This window comes from Coregonus clupeaformis, chromosome 17, assembly GCF_020615455.1.
Source record: "Coregonus clupeaformis isolate EN_2021a chromosome 17, ASM2061545v1, whole genome shotgun sequence".
In the NCBI taxonomy this organism is placed as follows: domain Eukaryota; kingdom Metazoa; phylum Chordata; class Actinopteri; order Salmoniformes; family Salmonidae; genus Coregonus; species Coregonus clupeaformis.
This window is the reverse complement of record NC_059208.1, coordinates 42894034-42918543: the sequence shown is the minus strand read 5'-3', so window position 1 is coordinate 42918543 and position 24510 is coordinate 42894034. Positions and strand designations below refer to the sequence as shown.

Sequence of the window (24510 nt, the reverse complement as noted above, 5' to 3'; positions counted from 1 at the left end):
ATCACCGTATTGACTTAACCTAATATTGTACCCCATGGTGGTTTATCATTATCTATGCCTCGTCTAGCTATGCGCTTGTCTGTCTGCAAAATGAAAGTGAAAGTAGTTTCTGCAGGGGAGTTGCAGGCTGCAGGGGAAGTCCGACGACAAAATCATATTTCTCCATGCTTTTTAACAACTTCTAACTACACCAGAACAGTCGGTGACACTTTCGAAGACAACCATGGCCAATATATCAACAATTTACAAGCTATCGTTTCTAGCCTTTACTTACTTCATACACGGTAAAATTGTCGACTTTTCTTACTGTATTTCCTTTCAACTCTCCAGCATCTGTGTAGCTTTTTTGTTTTTTAAATATTGAGGAATATTGAACATGTTTAATATGTGATACAATTTGAAACAACTGCTGCTCTGTATCTACTTCAACTGTATTCACCTGTGATACTTTGTTACTTTGTAGCTTAGACATTTAGATCATTGTGTGAAATGACAGCCACACATAAACAAGCATACAGCATATATGCATTCATACGCATGCAATTGTATTTTTATTTATTACAGGTCAATAATAGAGATTTACAGTAATAGAGTAAACTTAGAGCATTTTTGTTTTCACTGTCTGAATACTAAGCATCTCTATTTGGTCTTTTGATTGCCTTTTCATATCCATTCTTACTAAGCTAATATACAGTAGTTTACATCTTCTCAGCTATCCACATTGCTGGTCTCACAGATAATTAACACAACATATTAATACAACTTTCTCATGCTTCTCTCTTCCAGTCTATGGGACAAGCTGTCCAGTTCTGGAGTGCTGGTTTGTCCAGGAGAAACCAGGTCGAGGTGGGGGATTCCCTGCTGCAATGATGCAGGAGAAGGCACTACTGTATATCAATACAGACCCAGAGAGTGAAGAAACCAAGTCACAGCAGGGACCATCTGCAGACATCAACCATGATAGAGTCTACTACATCACTGGTCAGTACTTATCATTATACATTAAATAGGACAATCTCTAGAAACTATGACAGATTTGAGTGACAAACCAGTGGCTGTTAAAGGTGCAGTCAGTCAATTTGGTGTTACAGCCCAACAATTCGCCATCTTCTAACACCAAGCCTCTAATTTAAATTATACAAGACTACAAGAGTGTTGTCATTTTAGGCAGAGCTTTTCAGAAAAATACATTTTATTTAATTGAAAGGATAACTTCTATAGACAAATCTCCCCCTCTCTCTCATCAGACCCAGCAGCCACCCTCTGCAGTTCCTCTCTGCACCCACCAGAGGGCTCAGTCCATAAGCCACAGTGCGAGATCAACCCCTTCATGCCCCAACCCTCCACCGTCCAATGGGCAGTCCCACTCACTGACTCTGCCCACAGTCCTATCTACCTACAAGCTGACTGGTACTCTGCCGCCTTGCAGGGCCTTGACAGACAGCTGGGCCTGTCCAGTGTCATGCGTGCTCCCACGGCAACCAAGGAACCCGCTGGTAAAAAGCCCTATGATTGAAAAGGAATGACATTCTTCTTGAGCAAGGGTTGTAAAAGTCAGACAGATTGTTGTATTTAACCATTACAAGTGATAAAGATGGACTTCTAATCAAAATTGCATACAGTTACCAACACCACAGTGATAATGACTTATTATTAACCGTAATTGAAATGAATTTGTCATACGCCATGAAGAAAGAAGTATAAAAACCAGTGATGTTTATTACTACGTAATGTCACAGATAAAGTAGTGTAAAAGTGTAATGTCTCTCTCCTACCCCTCTCTCTCTCCCAGTGGTGCTCAGTGTGTCCAGTAGAACGCCCTTGGTCCGTTCCAGACTCGGGGAACCGGTGGTTCTAGACTGTGGGTTCTGGATGGAGGACACTTCTCCTCTCTCTGTCTCTGGCTTCGCTGTGGAGTGGCGCTACCAGTTCAGGGGCGATGGCCGTCTGGTCCTGGCCTACGACGGTAAGAGTGACCGATTTGCCGAGACCCAGGAAGAGGGAGCGGGGCTAGACTTCACGGCTCTGCACGAGACAGGAAATGCATCACTGATCCTGCAGGAAGCTCAAGTGCGCCACACAGGAACCTACATCTGTACGGTGTACTTGCCCTATCTCCTGGCTCAGGTGGCTGTGGAGCTGGAGATTGTAGGTGAGGAGAGATTAATATGCTTGATTAGTCTGCCAATACTAAAGCATTACAATGTTTGTTTTAGAACTGTTTGGTAGAATCTCAACCCCTATGTATTTACATGTATAGTATATTCACTGAAATAACTACTGTAACTCCATATACTGTACATTCTTATAATGGTATGTCATGGTCAACTAAATGACATTAGAATACATGCCATACGTGTGTATCATCCTCTCTTACCTCATTCTCTCACTCCTATTTCTCCCTCTATCTCTCCCAGAGCCGCCGTCCCTCTCCATCTTCCCCTCCCCACTCCCTCTCTCCGTGCCTGGCCAGGTGGTGAAGGTGCAATGCGAGGCGTCAGGATTCTCCCCCCTCTCCCTGGAGTTCCACTGGGAGTTAACAGGGCTGGACGGTAGGGTCAGGCCCTTGGGTCAGGGCAGCGTGACAGGCCACAGGCAGGGCCCAGACAACACCTACAGCCAGACCACTCGTCTGGAGTTAGACTCAGCCAAGCTGGACCTTGGCCGTGGAGGGAAGGTCACCTGTGTGGCCGTCCACCCTGGAGGCACCCGGCGGGCCAGCGTCACCCTCAATGTCATTGGTGAGAGATCATTTAATAGAACTGCATTGAGTTGATGGATGTTGCCCCTGGGTCCACTGATTCAGAGCCAGATATTTATATCCCTGTAAAGGTAAAGGTTAGGATTGGGGTAAGGTCATCTGTGGTTAGGGGCAATACATGGGTCCATATAGCAGTGTCTCTAGGCCTACCAGTATAATTTCTGATATGCAATTACATTGATCTGAAAAGCCAAATAAATTGGACTTGACACAACACAACTTATCCTGAGTATGTCTTAAATTTACTCCCTATCTCCTCACCCCAATCAGGTGTAAGTGGTCCCTCTATTGAGGACTCTATGGCGATGGTTGCCGTGGCCCTGGGGCTCTATGGTTTGATCAAGATCGTCTCCTGGACATTTAGCTCTGGTAACTACAATCGGTTTGAACTAAGATACACAAAAAAATATGTTGAAGCCATAAAGTTACTGTTTCCATCTAAAGAATGAATTTGGATCTTGTGTGTCAATCTAATGCTTGACCTTTTCTTGCCTTTATAGGGTCCGATGATACTAACTCACAAGAGAAGGTAATTGCGCTTTCGTTAATGTTGTCAGACATATTTTGTAGTTAAATGTAACTACTGTGTATCTATGTATATTTCCCAGCTAACACTGTCTTGCCCAAATTTGTTTTATCTCAAGCTGTACCCCTCTAGTTAAAACTCCAGCCCCTGGATTACTATGTAATATGATTACATTATGTTTTATGTATTAGTACATTTTGAATTAGGTCCTTGGATTTCTCCCATTGTCTGTTTTGTTAGTTTATACACATTGGGCTCATCCTTATCCTCTCTCAATTACAGAAAGTGAAGTAAATGTGTAAACACCTGGGATTCCCAGGTGAGTGTGTAATGGAACCAACAAAGCTGGAATTTCAGGAATATAAGTGTACCGTTTGTGGAAGGTGGTACATGGAAAGAAGATATTGAGTTTCTGACCGCAGTTGAAAATGTATGATCTAACAAGGGGTCAGGGGAGAAAAATATTTTAATAGGCGACTGATTTAAATATTGACATTACAACTGTGAATTCATCTCTAGAAGAACTCAAGAGCGTGTGTAAAAAGATTGTGTGTACATGTGGATGTAGATCATTTTGTGTTTTGTGATTGAACCCTGTCATTATTAGTTTTTTTATGGATTCTGAAGGTGAATATAAGACAAAATCTTTTAAATTGGAATATCATTTTTTTTTTCATCAGAAAATTAGTAATTCCCTGAGTGTGTTTATATATTGTTTTCATTTTGTTTGTTTTGGGTAATATTTAATTTGATCTTGCCTTGTATAGACGGTATAGGCTACAGTGAATTGTTGTTTTGTTATTGATGTTCCTACCACCATATCAGAATTGTTAGATTAGTGTATTTGCCAGGAATGAGCAACAATTTTGAGCAAATGAGGACTATTTGTGATGGGATGTAATAAATTCTTCATCTTCAAAACAGTTTCCCACGTTGTTTAATTTCAAATCAAATTTTATTTGTCACAAACACGTGTTTAGCAGATGTTATAATTTGTGTTATTGGTCATGTGATAAGTTGATAAGGAGTACTTATCATATGAAAATCCTAGGATCTTTTGAATAGGGGTGCTTCTGCTTCCACACAACTTGACAATGAAAATGACTTACAGTTGAAGTTGGAAGTTTACATACACTTAGGTTGGAGTCATTAAAACTCGTTTTTCAACCACTCCACAAATGTCTTGTTAATAAACTATACTTTTGGCAAGTCGGTTAGGACATCTACTTTGTGCATGACACAAGTAATTTTTCCAACAATTGTTTACAGACACATTATTTCACCTATAATTCAGTGTATCACTATTCCAGTAAGTCAGACGTTTACATACACCAAATTGACTGTGCCTTTAAACAGCTTGGAAAATTCCAGAAAATTATGTCATGGCTTTAGAAGCTTCTGATAGGCTAATTGACATCATTTGAGTCAATTGGAGGTGTACCTGTGGATGTATTTCAAGGCCTACCTTCAAACTCAGTGCCTCTTTGCTTGACATCATGGGAAAATGAAAAGAAATCAGCCAAGACCTCAGAAAAAAATGGTAGACCTCCACAAGTCTGGTTCATCCTTGGGAGCAATTTCAAAACGCCTGAAGGTACCACGTTCATCTGTACAAACAATAGTATGCAAGTATAAACACCATGGGACCACGCAGCCGTCATACCGCTCAGGAAGGAGACGCGTTCTGTCTCCTAAAGATGAACATACTTTGGTGTGAAAAGTGCAAATCAATCCCAGAACAACAGCAAAGGACCTTGTGAAGATGCTGGAGGAAACAGGTACAAAGTATCTATATCCACAGTGAAACGAGTCCTATATTGACATAACCTGAAAGGCCGCTCAGCAAGGAAGAAGCCACTGCTCCAAAACCGCCATAAAAAAGCCAGACTACGGTTTGCAACTGCACATGAGGACAAAGATCGTACTTTTTGGAGAAATGTCCTCTGGTCTGATGAAACAAATATAGAACTGTTTGCCCATAATGACCATCGTTATGTTTGGAGGAAAAGGGGAAAGCTTGCAAGCCGAAGAACACTATCTCAACCATGAAGAACGGGGGTGGCAGCATCATGCTGTGGGGGTGCTTTGCTGCAGGAGGGACTGGTGCACTTCACAAAATAGATGGCATCACGAGGAAGGAAAATTATGTGGATATATTGAAGCAACATCTCAAGACATCAGTCAGGAAGTTAAAGCTTGGTCGCAAATGGGTCTTCCCCAAATGGACAATGACCCCAAGCATACTTCCAAAGTTGTGGCAAAATGGCTTAAGGACAACAGTCAAGGTATTGGAGTGGCCATCACAAAGCCCTGACCTCAATCCTATAGAAAATGTGTGGGCAGAACTGAAAAAGCGTGTGTGAGCAAGGAGGCCTACAAACCTGACTCAGTTACACCAGCTCTGTCAGGAGGAATGGGCCAAAATTCACACAACTTATTGTGGGAAGCTTGTGGAAGGCTACCCGAAATGTTTGACCCAAGTTTAACAATTCAAAGGCAATGCTACCAAATACTAATTGAGTGTATGTAAACTTCTGACCCACTGGGAATGTGATGAAAGAAATAAAAGCTGAAATAAATCATTCTCTACTATTATTCTGACATTTCACATTCTTAAAATAAAGTGGTGATCCTAACTGACCTAAGACAGGGAATTCTTACTAGGATTAAATGTCAGTAATTGTGAAAAACTGAGTTTAAATGTATTTGGCTAAGGTGTATGTAAACTTCCGACTTCAACTGTACTTGAGGTTTTTCTTTGGTTTTAACCTAGCTGACTAAACTCAACTCCACGACTTACAATGGAGTTGAGCAGCGACGAGTGTGTACATTAAGCCTCAGTCGGTCGATACTTGTAAAAATGTCCATTCTTTAATGCCTACCCTGTACATGTTTGTCCTGTGTCACTGTGTTATTTTCTTTGGTGCTGTAATCCATCGTTTTTTTAAAATAAAAGTACCGTTTTATGTGACGTCTGTCAAACTGCACCCCATATCCACTGTTTTTCAATGGAGTAGGAAGTTACTTTAAGCACGTACTACCACTCCATACTTTTATCAATATCCATTATTGAATGCTTACTGTGTTTCTGTGCTTTTCATGATTGTTATAGAGTTGTCAGTTAGATTTTGAATCCATCGTTTTTTATTTAAAAAAAAAATGCCTTATAGACTATGCATCCCCTGCCAAAACAAAAAGTTATACAGTTGAATGACCGGTTGCTCCTTCTCTGTTAAAACAATGGCTCCCTTGGCAGAGGTCGCGTAAAACACTCATTTTTTGCAGCATCCAAATAAAAGAACGCTGATACACAGGACGAACATAGTCACAAGGTAGGCATGAAAGAATGGACATTTTTATAAGTATAGAGTGACAAGTGCAGTTAGCCCACTCTCGTCGCTGCTCAACTCCATCGTAAATCGTCGAGTTGAGTTATTGGCTAGTTTTACCATATGGATGTACTCTCAATTGCAAGGAGCGCAACTGTATTCGCCTAATCCCTGATCCCAAATTAAATACACATTATTATTTTTTATGTTAATGCTATTAATATTTATCTTATGAGTCTCAGAAACACAAAATAACAAATTGGTTAAGGTAAATGCCCTATGCAGAAATCGCTCCGCCATTTCCTGGTTGCAAAAATTCTAATAGTTTCAGTTTATGTGATAAAACAAGCAAGTATAGTGTAGAAAATCATTTTACCATCTACTGTAAACCGTTGTGAAATATATTTTCCATAACAATTTTGTTTGTATTTTCAGCTGTTTGAAGCTGGTGTACAAAACCGAAAGTAAAAGACTCAAAAACGTAAGAACGAGAAGCATAGAAATAGAGCACATAGAACATATCTAGCACTTCTTAAACTTGCTTTCAATGAAGAATGACAGGTCCATAACGCACATTTATATGTGAATTAGTTCGGGTCGCCAAAAAAGTGACATATACAGCTTTAAAAAAGCTCACCGGCAAATGTAGACAATTTGGACAAAACACCTGACATGTGAAACTAGAGTAAAGTGAATAGCCAATGATCGACGATGTTACTGAGCGACAATCAGCCAACAACCAATGGTAGGCTTGAATGTTCCCGAGCTCCTCGGGGGGAGAAATTTCGGTATCAAGCGCGTAAGTTGACTATCATTGTTTTGTGCATAGCTAACCGTCTAACCACTGTCTTAAAACAGTAGTTATATTATATACATCTGCATTTCATACGTAAAGCTAGTACAATTATTTGTTTACATGTTGTCTTTGTCATACCCCTACCATTTTACCCAGAGAGGTTGGCGCTTTCTTAACCAGCCAGCTAACGTTAGCTTGTTGCTAACTTACGTTAGCACGCTAGCTAGCTAGCCAACAAGGAAACAACAAACACAACAATGGTTTTTGGAGTGTTTTTGCAGTAAACAATCTAGTAAATGTGGTATTTTCCTGACAGAAGTTTCAATCAGCTCCATCTCGTTTAATCAAATAAATACTTAGTAATTAACTAGTTAGCAAGAGTTCCCTGATGTTAGCCTAGCTTGCTAGCTAAGGTTACTGTATGAACTGGTGGCCCGTGTCTGTTTTCGTTGTTGATAAGCCTACAAAGTACAAACAATGTTTGTTGTTATAATATTTGTTTTGATTCGTGCTTGTGAAAAAGGACAGGGGTGGAGTTTACAATGGAAAATAGGTAGCAGTGGTGTTTGTGCCTGATCCTGTGTCATTCTCGTATTGTTAAAATGGTTGACCATAAATATAACAACTTTGAAGGGCGTAGTGTATTGGATAGACTCACTAAACCAACACCACCTTATTTGAGCTATGAGCCACTGAACAGAGCAGACTATAGGCCTATGTTTCAGATGGCATAACAGTGGTATGTTACTTTTGAATTTTCCCAAGGCATCATTTTGAAACTGTTATTTTTGCCTTCCCTCAGCAAAGAATAGTCCCTTTCTGATGGCGGTTGCCTCAGCAGCAGTGATGGACAGCATTGTAATCCTTGATGATGATGATGAGGAAGAGGAGAGGCCTCAGCCCTCTTCCTCCACGTCCTCTAAACTCTCAGCCAATCATCGTACTCCCCCTAAAATCCAACAGCCCGCTCCTACTCACATCACCCAATCTCCTTTCGCCACGGCGAAGAAAGAAAGCCATGTTCTTAAAGCAGAGAACCAGAAGCTCTTTACTGAGGTAAGAGGGTACATGGATGGATGGATGGATGGATGGATGGATGGTGGAGATGTTTGGTACAGTCACACTACAAATATGTCAGTGGAGCTGCAACACTGGCAAGCACAACTACGGCTGTGGCTATGAGTCTTTGCAGGCTATTAGTCCATCGCGATCATGTCAGATCACTGAAATCATAATGAATTGGTGCGTGACCCTTTCGAATTGGGGCCTTCCCACATCACTCTTAATCAGTGTTTTTCAAATCCCATAGTTTTGCAGGCTTTTGCTCCATCCCAGCACTAACACACCTGATTATAACTAATCCACTAATCGTTAAGCCCTTGTATTGAGCTGGAACAAAAGTCTGCACCAACCCTGTGTCCCCCCCCCTCCCAGTGCAAAGATTGAAGAACACTCTTCTAAACCCTTCTCCCTCGTTCACTCCCCTCCATCGCTTTGTTCAGTTTGTAGAGTACTGCTCGGCCCACACGCAGGACTGCCCCGAGGTCATGACCTTCTTGCACGCCAAGCACTCCAAGGCCTCACCGGACTTCCTGGCCTCGGTGGAGTTCCGCAACACGCTGGGCCGCTGCCTGACACGCGCCCAGGCCCGCCGCACCAAGACCTTTGTCTACATCAACGAGCTGTGCACCGTCCTCAAACAGCACTCAGACAAGAGGAGGCAGACTGTCTTGAAGGTGAAGCCTACCGCCGGGGAGAAGAAGGCGATGGAAGAGGAGGCACCGAAGGAGGAGCTACCGTCTACCTCGGGGCAGCAGGAGGAGGAGGAGGAAGAGAAGGAGAAGAAGATGAAGAAGGCTTCCCGGAGACAGGTCAGCAGCACCAAGAATGGACAGTGTCCATGACTTCTCTATAGCTTTATCCCCCTTCCTCCTCTGCCCAAAGTGTGCACTTGGGTTTAAAATCATTGAATTTGGTGTAGATTACTGTAATATTTTGCATCAGATAGTTCATCATCATAAGGAGGAATGTGCCAGGCATATCTTCATCTCTCGCTCTTGCTCTCTTCTCTCTCTCCTCTCGCTCTCTCTCAGATTGCATACCTGGAGAACCTGCTGAAGATGTACAATGATGAGATCCGGCGGCTGCAGGAGAAGGAGCTGAGTGTCAATGAGCTGGAGGAGGAGGACTCCAGCTACATCCAGGAGCACAAGCTCAAACGCAAGGTCAGCACACCAAGGCCTATTGGTTCCAATGGCTCAGTTGGTTGGGGTGTGACGCTTGTAACACCAGAGCTGTGGGTTTGATTCCTGCATGAGCCACATACTAAATTTGTTAACTGTACATGACTTTGATAGATAGAAGTATCATGTTTTTTGAGCCACTGAAAACCTCTCCTTTCTCTCTCTTTCTCTCTCTCTCACAGATGATGAAGATCTATGATAAGCTCTGTGAGCTGAAGGGCTGCAGCAGTCTGACAGGCAGAGTGATCGAGCAGAGGATCCAATACAATGGGACACGCTACCCTGAGGTCAACAGAAAGGTAACTAACACATGACATAATCAACCAACTCATTGTTTATTGACAAACCAATGCTTTTTGACCACTGCTTATTTATGTTATATAGACTATGGATGAAATTTAAATCTAACCCCAGTATGAGCGAAATCAAGGAATAAATAGGTAATAAATGCATGAAAACAATAACAAAACATTCAAATCTAAATCAAATGTTATTGTTCGCATACACATATTTAGCCGATGTTATTGCGGGTGTAGCGAAATGCTTGTGTTCCTAGCAATTGATTTGGCTGTCCTTTTGTGTTTTGCTCATGATGATCCAGAACACTCTGACCCCTCCTCATCCTGCTCTTCCACTCCCACCCGCAGATTGAGCGTTTCATCAACAGTCCCGAGGCCCAGCTGAATCCACCCGACTACACAGACATCCTGCAGCATATCCGTCGGGCCAACGAGCGCCACGGCCTCAACCTCAGCAGGAAGCAGCTGACCCAGATTGCTCAGGATGCCTTCCGCGAGACTGGCAACCGCCTGCAGGAGAGACGCCACCTTGACATGGTCTACAACTTCGGCTCGCATCTCACAGACCTCTACAAACCAGGTAAGAGAACGTAGAACACACACCTCTATATTCCTGGTTGGAGCTGTGTGTTTCCGTCTGTCTGACGTCTGTCTTTCTGTGTGTAAGAATAAAGAGAAATTAGACACTAGGGCTTGGAATTGCCATGGACCTCACGACATGATACATTATTATCACCATACTGAGGTGCCGATACGATATGTATTGTGATTCTCACAATTCTATATGTATTGCGATTCAATACTGTGATTTTATTGCGATTCAATGTTCCAAACATATTGCTCACCATATGTCTGCTGCAGAGGGACAAGAGAGAGCCATTAGAACAAGTTTTGATCAGTCATGGAAATAAAAGTGCTGAAAATAAATTTGCTCCCTATTTAAAAATAATATGGAGAACAAGCTATGAAGGAAACATACTGGAGTTTTGGTGCAGGTGCAGCAAACTAGTGCAAAAATAATATTGCGATATTGTCAAAATGATACAAATATCGTCAAAAATAATATCCCGATATGTAACTACCCCCCCCTCCCCATACCCCCCCAATCACTATTACACACTTCACCAAGCTGTGAAAACCTGGTAATTGACACAATTACACAGTGACACCAGTATGCTGCTTTGTGGATATCAGGTCGAACGTGTGGAAACTATTTAGGAAAATTGACTACGAAGTCACTAACTCTCACACTTCCTCTTTTTTCCCCATCTTTCATTTTCCCCGCTCTTACCAGCCACTGACCCTGCCCTGTTGGACCCCACGTTGGCCCGTAAGCTGCGCTCTAACCGGGAGGTGGCTCTCTCCAGCCTGGAGCAGGTCATCTCCAAATACGCCCTGAAGCAGGACGACACGGAGGAGGAGGAGAGGAGTAAACGGATAGAGAGAGAGAGGCAGAAGAAAGAGGTAGGTTTGAAGGAGACAATTTAATTTTTGAAATGACTGGAGATTGAACAATTTTGTGTAATTCTCACCTGTTATAATCAGCCAAAGCTTTTCCACATCTGCTTTGAAAATACATGGTATTTATTTACATAAAATTACTGTATCTGTCACCACTCACTGTCTGTCTTTTCTGTGTGTGTGTCAATGGAAGGGTCAGTCATCTGAGCTGGAGGCCACCACAGCCGATGACAATCCCCTGAAGAAGGGAGAGGATGGTGAGGAACAAGCTGAGGAAGAGGATGATGAAGATGACGAGTCGTCCGATCCAGACATCGAGGAGGAGATCCAGGCCAGCAAATCACAAGCAGGGCCAGGTGATGAGGATAATAATTAGCATTTACACAGCACCTTTCTCAAATTCAGTGTTTGAACCCGGTTTATCCTGGGTTTTGGCGACAACATGGAGAAATCAAATAAAAAATCTGGTTTCAACTGATTTGGGTTTTCTTTTTTTTCAGAGGATGATGATGATGATGATGATGATGATGATGAGGAGGAGGAGGACAACAATGAGGTAGAGGCAGCAAACGAGAGTGAGAACGAGGTGGATGGTGGGAGTGACGGAGACCAGGATGGAGGAGAGGAAGAAGAGAATGCTGAGGAGGACAAAGACTCTGTGATGAGAGGAACCAGCCCCGTCTCCCGGGGTGACACCCCACGGATCTCCTCCTTAGTCAACGAATCCCCCACAGACAGCCCCAGCCAATCAGAGGCGATGGAGGTAGACAAGGGGAACGAATCATCCAATACCAACCTGACAAAGGAAAACATTGTTTCCTCCAATCACGTTTCAGCAGTATCTGTAAGCACAAGTGTGGAAACTAAGGACTCCTCAGCCTCCCCCATGGCGGCAAATCAGGTCTCTTTGCCGCCGTCACCGGTGCTGATTTCGACCAATGAGGACTCCTGCACGGTCATCATTGAGACGAGGTCAGCGAATTGCAGCCCCCGGCCACCCAGTCCCAAAATCTCCAGAAGCAGGAAGAGAAAGAGGAAAGAAGAGGTGGACTCCAGGAAGACTCACAACGGAGGTCTAAGGCACCACAATGGGAGGTAAGGCTGTAGCACCCAAATGAATGATGTAAAAAAAATCCATGGAACATACCTATCCATCTTCAAATGTGGAGACTTGAATTAATGAATTAGCTCTCTCTCCATCTGCCGTGACCGTGACTTCCCTCTGGACATTGGTGTGGTAACCAGGAGCCCCCTGCAGGCGGACTCCACCAGGGCAGACACTCCCACCCAGGAGATGGTCACCAGTTCCCAGTCCACCCCGCCTCCCAAGAAAAACAAGGTGAGAGTAAATGATGATTGCTGATGTTTAAGTATCACGGCACTATACATTTTCCCCCACTTATGCTCAGCATATCATACCCTTGCACTGAAACATGTCTCACCCCTCTAAAACCCCCAAACATCTGTCACCTCTGTGTGTGTCGTGCTCTAGCTCCGCTGCCATGACATATCACCAAAAATGTTTGTGGCGTAGTCACTTGTGTACAGTATGCAAACCTCTTACCAACTTCCATTTTGTGTCATTTTCAGGTCAACGTGGCCACCCAGTGTGACCCGGACGAAGTGATCGTCCTATCGGACTCGGAATGACCTCTGCCCCCACCCTACCGGGTGTCCAGGCTTCCCATTGCTAGCCTGGAACCAGGTCTGTTTATGCTGCACAAACTGATCTGGGACCAGGCCATCCCATCACTGCCTCTTGACTTCCAAACCAGTGCCTGCTAATGTGAACTCTTGAAAATGCACACATTTTCAGACGGGAGAGAGCAAACTTTTCATTACAGAGTGAAACTGGCGATGGATGTGGTAGTTTACCACCAATGTTTACATTTTGTATTTATATGCCAATTTTTGCCCAGCGTCTGGATTGTGTGAGGAGGGAGCAGCATCACGTCAGGTTATTTTTGTATTTTAGCTGTAAAAATGAGTTCAATTAGATATTATTTTACCCGTTTATTTTTTTGTCAATTATTTTGGGTGGGTGAATGAATGCGTGTCTGTGTTAGTATTCTAGAATGCTGGCAATAGAAGATGAACCAGCTGAACACAGGAGTACTGTATCTTAAGATTTATACAGAGCCAATACAGGATCTACACATCAACTTTGTCAGGGCAATCATGGATCATTTGTTGTATGGTTGGTGTTGCTGTGTCCACATAGTGCAACCTAATGGCCTGAACACCGCTATTTCGCCCAAGTAATATGCAAGCATAACTAGGTGGCAGACTGGCCATCAATTTGTGTTCAAGATGCCAAACGAACACAATTGAGCAGATGCATTGATCTAAACGGCCAGGTACAGCTTTGCATTAACGTGAAATGTAGTGCAGTGTCCTACTTTATGCAGGCATAACTCCCTGAAGAAATGTTCACATTGACTTTGCAGAAATAGGTGTGTTCAGGCTGATGGGTATTGTTGTAGGGGAAGTCAATCTCAGCATGTAGTAAGCTGGTTGGTGTTTGGGTTGGTTTGCATCAAAGGAACGTTCATAACGCCTCTTGCCTGAGACTGCAAACAGTGGTAATGATTAATCAGACTCATTATTTTTCAAACCTCCCTAAGAAGCTTTGATTGGATTCCGATGTTTTGACCAATTCAATAAGATTACAGAGGAAGGCCTCTTAATTGTTATCTAATTTTCCTTTTAGTACACTGAGAAGCAAAGATCACATTTCCTTTAAATAAACGTTGATAATAAATTAGTGCTTTGTGGTAAATCTCGTCATTAAAGCAATTAGGTAAGTTGTCCTTTTAACATAATTTATTTAAGAACCACTTTTATAAATTGCCATTCCACCAGGGCCACGTTCAGTTGCCCAACGTTGTTGAACATGGCAGATAGATATGCCACGAATAGAGCCAACATTATTACTTATTCTACATGTCAGAGATGCATGTTTGTTCTACATACCATATTTCTATCTGAACGTTCCAAAACGTTGTCCAGCTGAACACTCCCCAAGTGTTTTGTGGGTAAAGGCATAGGAGAAGGTAAAGTAAAACATGAATTGTACATTTGGAAAACAAGAAGTGACAAATGCAAAAACAGGTTACAGAAATTAACGGAACACTTTATTTTATTGAACCTTTATTGAACTTCCAATTAAGTCCAATTAAGAACAAATTCTTATTTACAATAACGGCCTACCAAGAGGCAGAAGGCCTCCTGTGGGGATGGAGGATTAAAAATGTAGGACAAAACATATCACGACAAGAGACAACACTACATAAAGAGAGACCTAAGATGACAACACATGGCAACAACACAACATGGTAGCAACACATGGTGCAAACACAAGGACTTTAAGGTAGAGGCAACACATCACGCAAAGCAGCTACACGTGGCAGTAAGTGTCCATGACAGTCTGAATGTAGATTTGAGTCTTTTTTGCAGCTCGTTCCAGTCGCTAGCTGCATTGAACTGAGAAGAGGAGCAACCCAGGGATGTGTGTGCTTTGGGGACCTTTAACAGAATGTGACTGACAGAACGGGTGTTGTATGTGGAGGATGAGGGCTGCAGTAGGTATCTCAGAGGGGAGTGAGGCCTAAGAGGGTTTTATAAATAAGCATTAACCAGTGGGTCTTGCGTTGGGTATACAGAGACGGACAGTTTACAGAGGCGTATAGAATGCAGTGATGTGTCCTATAAGAAGCATTGGTGGCAAATCGGATGGCCGAATGGTAAAGAACATCTATCTGCTCGAGAGCACCTTTACCTGCTGATCTATAAATTACGTCTCCGTAATCTAGCATGGGTAGGAGGGTCATCTGAATCAGGGTTAGTTTGGCAGTTGGGGTGAAAGAGGAGCGATTACGATAGAGGAAACCAAGTCTAGATTTAACCTTAGCCTTCAGCTTGGATATGTGCTGAGAGAAGGACAGTATCATCTAGCCATACTCCCAAGTACTTGTATGAGGTGACTACCTCAAGCTCTAAACTGAGGTAGTAATCACACTGGTGTGGGTGGGAGGGCATTCTTCTTACCGAACCACAACCTTTTGTTTTGGAGGTGTTCAGAACAAGGTTAAGGGCAGAGAAAGCTTGCTGGCCACTAAAAAAGCTTTGTTGACGAGCGTTCAACACAAAATCTAGGGAGGGGCCAGCTTAGTATAAGACTGTATAAAGACAACTGAAGGGCTTTAAGAAAAGTTTTTTAACATAGATCACACATTGACACAAGCACAAGGCACAGCTTGCTAAATTGCACCAGGTATTGTTTTATTTTGCCCTTTGATACAGATTAGTAAAGATGATAACATTAATGTACTTAGCCTACAGTAACAATGTCTAAGAAAGACATGTTTTGGTACACCAGAAGTACAATCATTTCCAATGAAACGCCTGTTTGCCTTGCATCATTGCAGAGGCAGTGCGTTCTGTGTGGTGCATACGTTGGATTTATCGAACGTATGCAACAAATTGTATGCGTAGACGGCTTGACAGAAATGGTAGAAGGTGAATGTTGAACTTTTGTTGCACACATATCCAGATGATGCTGCGTAACATTTTGCGCAATGATGCTGTAGATGTGATCAAAGCATTAGGCAACAACTCCGGTTCCACACGCATGTGCAACAACAATCATGTGTTCAATATCAAATAATATGTAACCCAAAATATGCACTATTCAGAAGTTACACATAACAGTATATTTCAGACCTAGTTTGCAGTAGCTACAAGCTTTCTACATTTTCCCTCACAATATTCCCTTTATGAAAAAATATATTTGTCCGGCCATAAAGATGACAACTGGATACTGGCTGTTAAGCCTCATACAATGGTACAAACTTTGAGATCAACTGATGAAAAAGTGCTACATGAAGTTGTGATCCTGTGATTATGTGACATAAATGCTATGAAATGCAGCCAGGCAAGTTATTGAACAGTCCTCTATTGAAACCATACTGTAAAAACTTGATACAGTCAATGGAATTCCCTTTCAATATCACACAAATAGCAGCCAACTTGAGTATTAAGAGGAGGGAGTCAATACGAAACTCACTATTGACCAAAAGCACTTTATCTCTATATACAGTGGGGTTTGAAATTGACACCCTTGATAAAGATGAGCAAAAATGACTGTATAAAATAATTCAAATACCGAGCTATATTATATGCTAATACAATTGCTCAGAGAAATAGATTTTGTTTAACGAGTAAAACTTTTTTTCCCCTCAAAGGTAGGGGTAAAAATGGACAACCTTGTGAGGATAATGGCATTGAGCCTTTTTCTAAAATGTTTTATGAGATTGGAGAACACATTGGAAGGGATCTTAGACCATTCCTCCATAAAGAATCTTTCCAGATCCTTGATATCCTTCGTCTGTGCTTATGAACTGCCCTTTTCAATTCAAACCACAGGTTTTCAATGGGTTTCAAGTCTGGAGACAGATGGCCATTGCAAAAAGTAGATTTTGTGGTCAATTAACAATTTATTTGTGGATTTTGATGTGTGCTTGGGGTTATTGTCTCACTGGAAGATCCACTTGAGGCGAAGTTTCCTCCTCATGGCAGAGGCAACCAGGTTCTTGGCTAAAATGTCCTGGTACTGGGTCAAGTTCATGATGCCACGTTGACCTTAGTCAACCCCCAGTCTCCGGATTTGAAACCCATTGAAAACCTGTGGTTTGAATTGAAAAGGGCAGTTCATAAGCGCAGACAAAGGATATCAATGTTCTCCAATCTCATAAAACATTTTAGAAAAAGGCTCAGTGCAGTTATCCTCGCAAGGTATTGAAAACAGGGATGTCAATAATTTTACCCCTACCTTTCTTAGAAGAAAAATATTACTTGTTAAACAAAATCTTTCTCCGAGCAATTGTATTAGTATAAAATAATATTTGCCCTTTTTTTTTTGCATACAATATAGCTCAGTATTTAAATTTATTTTATACAGTCATTTTTATCAAGGGTGTCAATATTTCCAGACCCTTCGCCCACTGTATGTTATATTAAGGCAGTCAAATTAAGTATATAAATTAGTGTTACATAGAGTTATCAAATAGGGAATATTGAACTATCTAAACATAAATATATTTCATTATATACACTATTAGTTTAAGCTCACTTCAAATGCAATTTCCTCAACTGCTGCAATCATGAGACACATTCTACCACATGATTTAACAGATAAGCACACAAACACTAAAAGCAACAGGTCTTTCTCTTAACTCTAGACAAGTTTTTCTCCTGAATAAAAATATCATAGCCACAACCTTCATAGAAGGTAAAACCTTGGTAAAAACATACATAATCATGGTGGATACTGCTTTGTTTAGCCACCCTACTGTTAATAGTACTCTGTCTCTCAAGGCATGCATTGGAATTTGGCAGTTTGATTAAAGAATGATCTGTAAGTAACCCAATTCTCAGACTAATGCTTTGTAGACTACAATCAATGTTAATGAGGATCACTTGTAAACACACTATACACTGTATAGCTTTGCACCTATCATAATGGTAGCAGATTAGTAACTGATATAATAGGATATATTTACAATAATACTGTACCATAGCACTGGAATTGGACAGTGAACACATCACCCGTGTGGAAGGACATCCTGTGAAACAAAATGGCAGTACTGCAGGGGTCTTCTTCACAGACACTTTTACTTGAAATGCACTCATTCTCTGGCAGAAAAAGGCTTATAATATTATTAGAACACATCACTTACAACAGCAACTTTCCTCTCTATTTCTAGTTTACATTTTGCCAAAGGTGTTGTTGGTGAGTCATTGTCTCTTGATTTTTGGTTTTCTTACTAGACACATAGCATGTGCCACAAAACAGTCATACAGAATAAACTTGACATTTAAGAGTACACTGAACTGTAAAATGGTCCATATCCATTTTCCAAAGTGGGGCACTTTCCAGAGGTCATTGGAATACCTCTCCAAAGCCCCTTGTCTTAAACACTCAAATGGTGTTCACCCGTTTGGTCAAGTGACACTATCATTATCACCAACCTCACACACTTCCTCCTCACACCCACCTTGGCTGACCCCCAGACCAAACACAGAACCTTGACCCTGCAACATGCTCTGAGAGGTTACCCCTAAGTGCGCTCCGGCACTGGCCATGGTCAGGCAAGAGACAGCATTGCTGCTGCTACCTGTACTGGAATGATGTGGGGACAAGACGGAGATCCCACTTCTGCCACCAACGGCACCTTGACCGGCCTCGCTGGTCGAGAGGTGGAGATGAGGGAGGTGCTGTGGGGAGATGCCATCAGTGCGGTCGGACCCTTCCCCATCGTCGCTCCTGCCAGCGGCCCCGCTACGTCTCTCGCAGTGGGCGCGGTGCCGCATGAAGCTGTCACGCCACATGAACTTCTTGCCGCAGCCGTGGCAGTCATAGGGCTTGTGCCCCGTGTGGGTCTTCATGTGCTCTGTCAGGTGGTGCTTCATCTTGAACTTCTTGGCGCAGACCGGGCAGTTGAAGGGCCGCAGGTCCAGGTGCATGTTGATGTGGCGGTCGCGCATGCTCTTGTGGGTGAAGGTCTTTCCACAGTGGCACATGAACACCTTCCCTGAACTCCCGCCACCACCCCCGTCCAGTCCATCTATGCCACCGCCCAAACCCCCCTGTGCTGACAAATGGACCGCTCCATGCTCCAGGTTTGGCCCTTTAAATGGTGCCCCAGCCATACCACCTCCTATTCCTATGGGTTGAGAGGAGTCTAAAGAGGATTGGCTGTACATGAGGATCTGGTTGCCTTGCATGTCTATGGGAAAGAGCTGAGCTCTAGCAGCAGCAGCAGACTGGACATGGCCTAGTAGGGCAGAGATGGCTCTGCCACCACTCTGACCAGCGCTGTCATGAAGGTGCTGTGGGGGAGTCTGGTCCATCAAACCACTGTCAAACTTGAGGTAGTCTTCAGAAGACTGGCAGTAATCCATCTATGAGAGAAAGTGATTCAGTTTGGTAACAATAAAAAAAAATACAGAAACTGACAGTTGTTCTCCTGATAAGTTAGAATGGTAAGTAGCTACATACACAGAGACACAGACAAACATTTCGCATCAAGGGTTTGACTAACCTGTGTCTCCATCTCATGGTCCGCTCTGCTACTCAGCTCTCCAGACAGAGTCCTGATGTTAGATATGTTGAATGTCCTCTCCCTCTCCAACTCCAAATCTTTCTCCTCTTCCTCATCTGGCCCTTCCTCCCCTGACACCACGATCAGGTCATCGTCCTGGGGTCTCTCTGTCTTCACCACCACCCACTGCTTCCGGGGCATGATGCTGGGCTGGCTGTAGGTGGGTCGCTTCTGGAGAGGGGAGGCGTCCCCGACTTGGTACGACGACACCCCGAAGCTGTCGCTGACTCCAACCTCTTGGTCCGAGACAGAGGTTGTCCGTTTCCTCCTGCTGCTCCCTCGCTTCCTATGGTACATGAGCTCTTCTTCCTCTTCTTCATCCTCCTCTTCGATCAGGAAGGCTTCCTCGGCCCCAGAAGGGGTGCAGTAGCTGGGAGTGGCGTTCACGCCTTCCTGCCCTGCAGCTCCAGCTGCCGCCGCTCCCCCTCCCAAGTTGGCGTCTCTGGGGCTGAAGTAGTTGGTGCTGCTGGGAGACTGGCTCTCACTCAGGGATGGACGGCTGGGAGGGTGAGCGGCTGGCTGGGTGTTGCTTCCCCCTGCTTGAGCACTCACAGCCCCTAGGGAGCTTTCACTGCTACTGCATCCAGGGTTCCCCTGCGCTCCCCCAATGACCCCCTGAGCTGCGCTCCCACTCCCCACCACCCGTCCCTCTTTGAGGAGCTCTGTGCACTTGTCCACGATGTGCCACATCTGCAGCACGCTGCCCACGGTGAGGTAGTTGACGATGTCTTCGCGGAGCATGCGCAGCTGGCCCGTGTAGGCGCAGCTCAGGACGCTCTCGAACGCCAGCGGGTCCATGACGGCAGGGATGGAGACGGTGGACATGTTCTTCAAGAGCACCTGGTGGGGTTGAAGAGACAGTTAATGATGGCTGGCGACGTCCCAATGCACAGAATCAAAGTTATCGATGTCAACTCTCACTTCAGTGCAGCAAGTTGCATAGTGCAATAGGCCTTGGACGAAAACCATCTACATGAGACACTATCAGAGTTAAACTAAGTTCAGTCTGGCTATGCAACGCGCCAGCAAGCAGAACAAGACACACACCTGGTCATGAAAGTAGGGTGAGGATGCAGCTAGCACGCAGCGGTGGGCGTTGAACACCTTCCCCTGGACCTGGATGGAGAGGTCACAGAGCTGGCCCTCCTCACGCTGCCGGTTCAGGCTGTCCAGTACAGACGCCTGGGAGCTGGGGAAGCACACCTGAACCACCGAGCCAGAGGGAGCACCTAAGCTGCTGCTGCTACAGCCCTGCCCCATTGACAGAGAATGCATCTAGGCTTTTGAAGAGATGGAAAGTTAAGTTTGTGACAGAATAAATCAGAGGACACATTATATGAAGTGGTGGATGAATGGTGTATATCCTTTCATTTACCTACAAGTAGGCAACAGTTTTCATGAGATGAACCCTTTATTAGTGCCTATTAATACCTACCACAAAAAATTGTACAACCACATTCCCGAAACAGTAATATGAAATTGCTCTAGGTGGCCACTCAACCAATCAAGACTCCTTTAATGTAAACTAAGCTTTAAAAATCATAACCGATTCTTTATTATAATTGACTCAAATTTCTCTGAATGACAGACACCACCTTTTTGTTGGGGAAATGTTACAGCCTACAGATTGGTTCTATAAATCAAAGAAACTGTCAGTAACCAATTAATAAACGTAGTCTCTATTCTGTCACAAGCATAGCAAAATAACAGATTGCAATGCAATTAGTTAGCTAGGTTAGCACAGGCTTGCATTCAATCAATTCTAACCAGCTAGCATTTGTAGCCAATCTAGCTAGCTAGTAGCTACAAGCTGGTGTGTAAGCAGTCTGCGCCGGTGGACATGCGTTGAAAAGGCAGTGTTACAAAGCATAGGTAGTTTCAAGCTCTTAATCATGAGAACATCATTTAGCTACAACTATAAACTGCCTTCAATGTCTGTCTACTGGTAACTAGCTCACGTTAGCTTGCTAAAATGTATCTAGCTAGCAAGCTAAACACAACTTACCGTTTTAGAATGTGCACCTTTGAAACAATTATGAAAAGCCAGACTCTATCCCGGAAAGCTACCCTCTCTCCGTTGTTTACATATACATTTCCGAAGGTATGATTTGTTTCCCATCATGTTTTGCATACAACGTCATGCGCTGCCTTTGACGAAATGCCAGACATACAGACCAGACCACTAAAAAAGTAGCAGGGTTGTCTCGACTACCGACTAGACACTGGAGGTGGCATAGCAACCAAGCTAATACGACCTCTTGTGGCGTTTAGTGAAAGTGGTAAAAAAAAAAAAAAATAGGTTAGTTAATTTAACCTAATGTATACTGGACAAAAATATAAACGCAACATGCGTGTTACAGTTCAAGGAAATCAGTCAAATAAATTCGTTAGGCCCTAAAACTATAGATTTCACATGCCTGGGAATACAGATATGCATCTGTTGGTCCCAGATACCTTTAAAAAAAAACAGGAGCTTGGATCATAAAATCCGTCAGTATCTGGTGTGACCATTTGCCTCATGCAGCATGACACATCTCCTATGCATAGACTTGATCAGGCTGTTGCTTGTGGCCTGTGGAACGTTATCCCACTCCTCTTCAATGGTTGTGCGAAATTGCTGGATTTGGCGGGAACTGGAACACACTGTCGTACACGTCAATCCAGAGAATCCCAAACATAGTCTATGGGTGACATATCTGGTGAGTATGCAGGCCATGGAAGAACTGGGACATTTTTAGCGTTCAGGAATTGTGTACAGGGGCCGTGCATTATCATGCTGAAACATGAGGTGATAGCGGCAGATGAATGGCAAGACAATGGGCCTCAGGATTTGATGCATTCAAATTGCCATCAATAAAATGCAATTATGTTTGTTGTCCATAGTTTATGCCTGCCCATACCATAACCCCACCACCACGGGGCCCTCTGTTCACAACATTGACATCAGCAAGCCACTTGCCCACATGACCTGGCCGGTTGGATGTACTGCCAAATTCTCTAAAACGATGTTGGAGGTGGCTTATGATAGAAAAATGAAAATTAAATTCCCTGGCAACAGCTCTGGTGGACATTCCTGCAGTCAACATGCCAATTGCATCCTGCCTCAAAACGAGATATCTGTGGCATTGTGTTGTGTGACAAAACTACATATTTTAGAGTGGCCTTTTATTGTACCCAGCACAAGGTGCACCTGTGTAATGATCATGCTGTTTAGTCAGCTTCTTGAGATGCCAAACCTGTCAGGTGGATGGATTATCTTGGCGAAGGAGAAATGCTCACTAACAGGGATGTAAACAAATTTGTACACAAACATTTGAGAGAAATAAGCTTTTTTGTGCATATGGAACATTTCTAGGATCTTTTATTTCAGCTCATGAAACATGGGACCAACACTTCACATGTTGCGTTTGTATTTTTGTTGTGTATATAATGGGATGCACATATCTCTGCGCTAGGCGGGAAGGCAGGCGACAAGCTTAGGTCTGCATATTAAACCCATAGAAACACATTGGGCTTATTCTGAACGTATTTAGGGGCATCGCCTCTTCCTCTCTGATTAAATTGTATTTCAGCTTAACCTCTGCAACAGATCTGGAATACAACATTATCAGACCAAATAACCTCCCTCGTTAGCAGGGGCGATTTTAGCACGTACATCTTGGTGGGGCAAACAATTGTAAAAAATAAGATTAAAAAATATGCATGCCAGCAAACCCACAACACAACACTAAACAATACATTCATTACACTATAACGGTGACCCACATAAAGCTGTACCAACAGCAGAGCTTTCTTTTCAGCACCATGGAGTGAATCCTTACCACTGCTACACCTGGCTATCAGCGGAGCCTTGTCTGACAGCAAAACAGTTCATTCAGCCTCATTTACTGCCTTTTTGAAAAACATAGCTGATATGGCTGACTTGCTTAAAATGTGGTTTTGACTGACAATTGAGATGTACAAACTATGGCATAAGGGAACGACGAGCGGATAAGAGGCAATCCATAATTTAGCTTAAGACATTCATGAGCGAGCTAGGACTGATGTAGTCAATAACTAAATGTATTTGTTCAGCACTTTTGAAATGTACAGGGACAGAATTCAGAACACGGGTCGTTCTTACAGTATTCTCCCTGTACACAAAGTCAGAACCGTAGGCTAAATAAAGGGGGCATACAAGCAGACAATGAAAGCTCTTACAATATTCGATGATTACATTTCTCTAAAACAGGCTATGGGCTACATGTGCACCACCAAGTCAGAACAGTAGGCTAAGTTATGAGAGAGGAAAGGGACCAAATTATTAGGGTGAGGCACATGGGCTACTAACAGCTTACTACACAACATACACTTCGTACTACTTTCTTAGCTACAGTATACATATCTCCCTGGCATATTACATCATTTATGCAGCAGAATACAATACATTTTTGGACTCACCTTGTTGTGCTGTGCTCACTTGAACAGGAAGGTGGCACGGCGGTCCTTCTTGTGGGCTCTAGAAAGAGGCCCGAAATACCGACTTAGAATTCAGAGTTCGATGACCGCTCAATTATTTTCCGTATTTTCCCAGTCGGAGCGAGTTTTATCTGAGTTTCCAGTTGTTTTGAACGCGGCAGAAGTCATGCTGGATTGGCAGCAACGTAGTGACCCCCACGCTCCGTATTTTCTGCTGGCTGCCCCACCTACCCACACAAAGCACTCAGCTAGGCTGAAACACCTGCATTTTGAAGCTGCCTTACTCAAGAAAGCAAAAAAGAGACCATGTTTGTATACAGCTTTATTAACTCAAATGATTTTTTAAAAATACTTAAACAAAACATTTCAGCAAATGGTGGGTAAATTGTTGGGCAAACTAAAAAGGTGGGTAAACTGGGTTTACCCTACACTACTGAAAACATCCATCTCTCAGATTAAGTACAAGACAAACAAC

At 43.2% G+C, this 24510-nt stretch overlaps 3 protein-coding genes across 4 annotated transcripts; 2 read left to right on the top strand and 1 right to left on the bottom strand.

Annotated features, from left to right (window-relative positions):
- Window positions 1-85: 85 nt before the first annotated feature.
- On the top strand, window positions 86-4210 carry LOC121586456 (tapasin). The gene is made up of 8 exons (XM_041903149.2): window positions 86-284; window positions 787-981; window positions 1248-1496; window positions 1793-2152; window positions 2418-2741; window positions 3032-3130; window positions 3262-3290; window positions 3570-4210. The coding sequence occupies exons 1-8, from the start codon at window positions 224-226 to the stop codon at window positions 3579-3581; spliced, it is 1329 nt and encodes a 442-aa protein (XP_041759083.2). The 5' UTR covers window positions 86-223; the 3' UTR covers window positions 3582-4210.
- A 2310-nt stretch (window positions 4211-6520) lies between these two features.
- daxx (death-domain associated protein) lies at window positions 6521-14179 on the top strand. 2 transcript variants are annotated; one of them, XM_041903147.2, is made up of 11 exons: window positions 6521-6619; window positions 8215-8468; window positions 8915-9283; window positions 9506-9637; window positions 9838-9954; window positions 10303-10534; window positions 11249-11418; window positions 11609-11771; window positions 11916-12510; window positions 12661-12754; window positions 13006-14179. In XM_041903147.2, exons 2-11 carry the CDS (start codon window positions 8235-8237, stop codon window positions 13063-13065), a joined length of 2166 nt encoding a protein of 721 aa, XP_041759081.2. In that variant the 5' UTR covers window positions 6521-6619; window positions 8215-8234; the 3' UTR covers window positions 13066-14179. The 2 variants fall into 2 exon arrangements, with proteins under 2 accessions (XP_041759081.2, XP_041759080.2); XM_041903146.2 differs by lacking the exon at window positions 6521-6619 and adding an exon at window positions 7276-7415.
- A 2971-nt stretch (window positions 14180-17150) lies between these two features.
- LOC121586454 (zinc finger and BTB domain-containing protein 22-like) lies at window positions 17151-21770 on the bottom strand. Its single transcript, XM_041903145.2, has 4 exons — window positions 21583-21770; window positions 20625-20857; window positions 19518-20417; window positions 17151-19377 (listed from the first exon to the last, which is right to left on the bottom strand). Exons 2-4 carry the CDS (start codon window positions 20850-20852, stop codon window positions 18418-18420), a joined length of 2088 nt encoding a protein of 695 aa, XP_041759079.2. The 5' UTR covers window positions 20853-20857; window positions 21583-21770; the 3' UTR covers window positions 17151-18417.
- Window positions 21771-24510: the final 2740 nt, after the last annotated feature.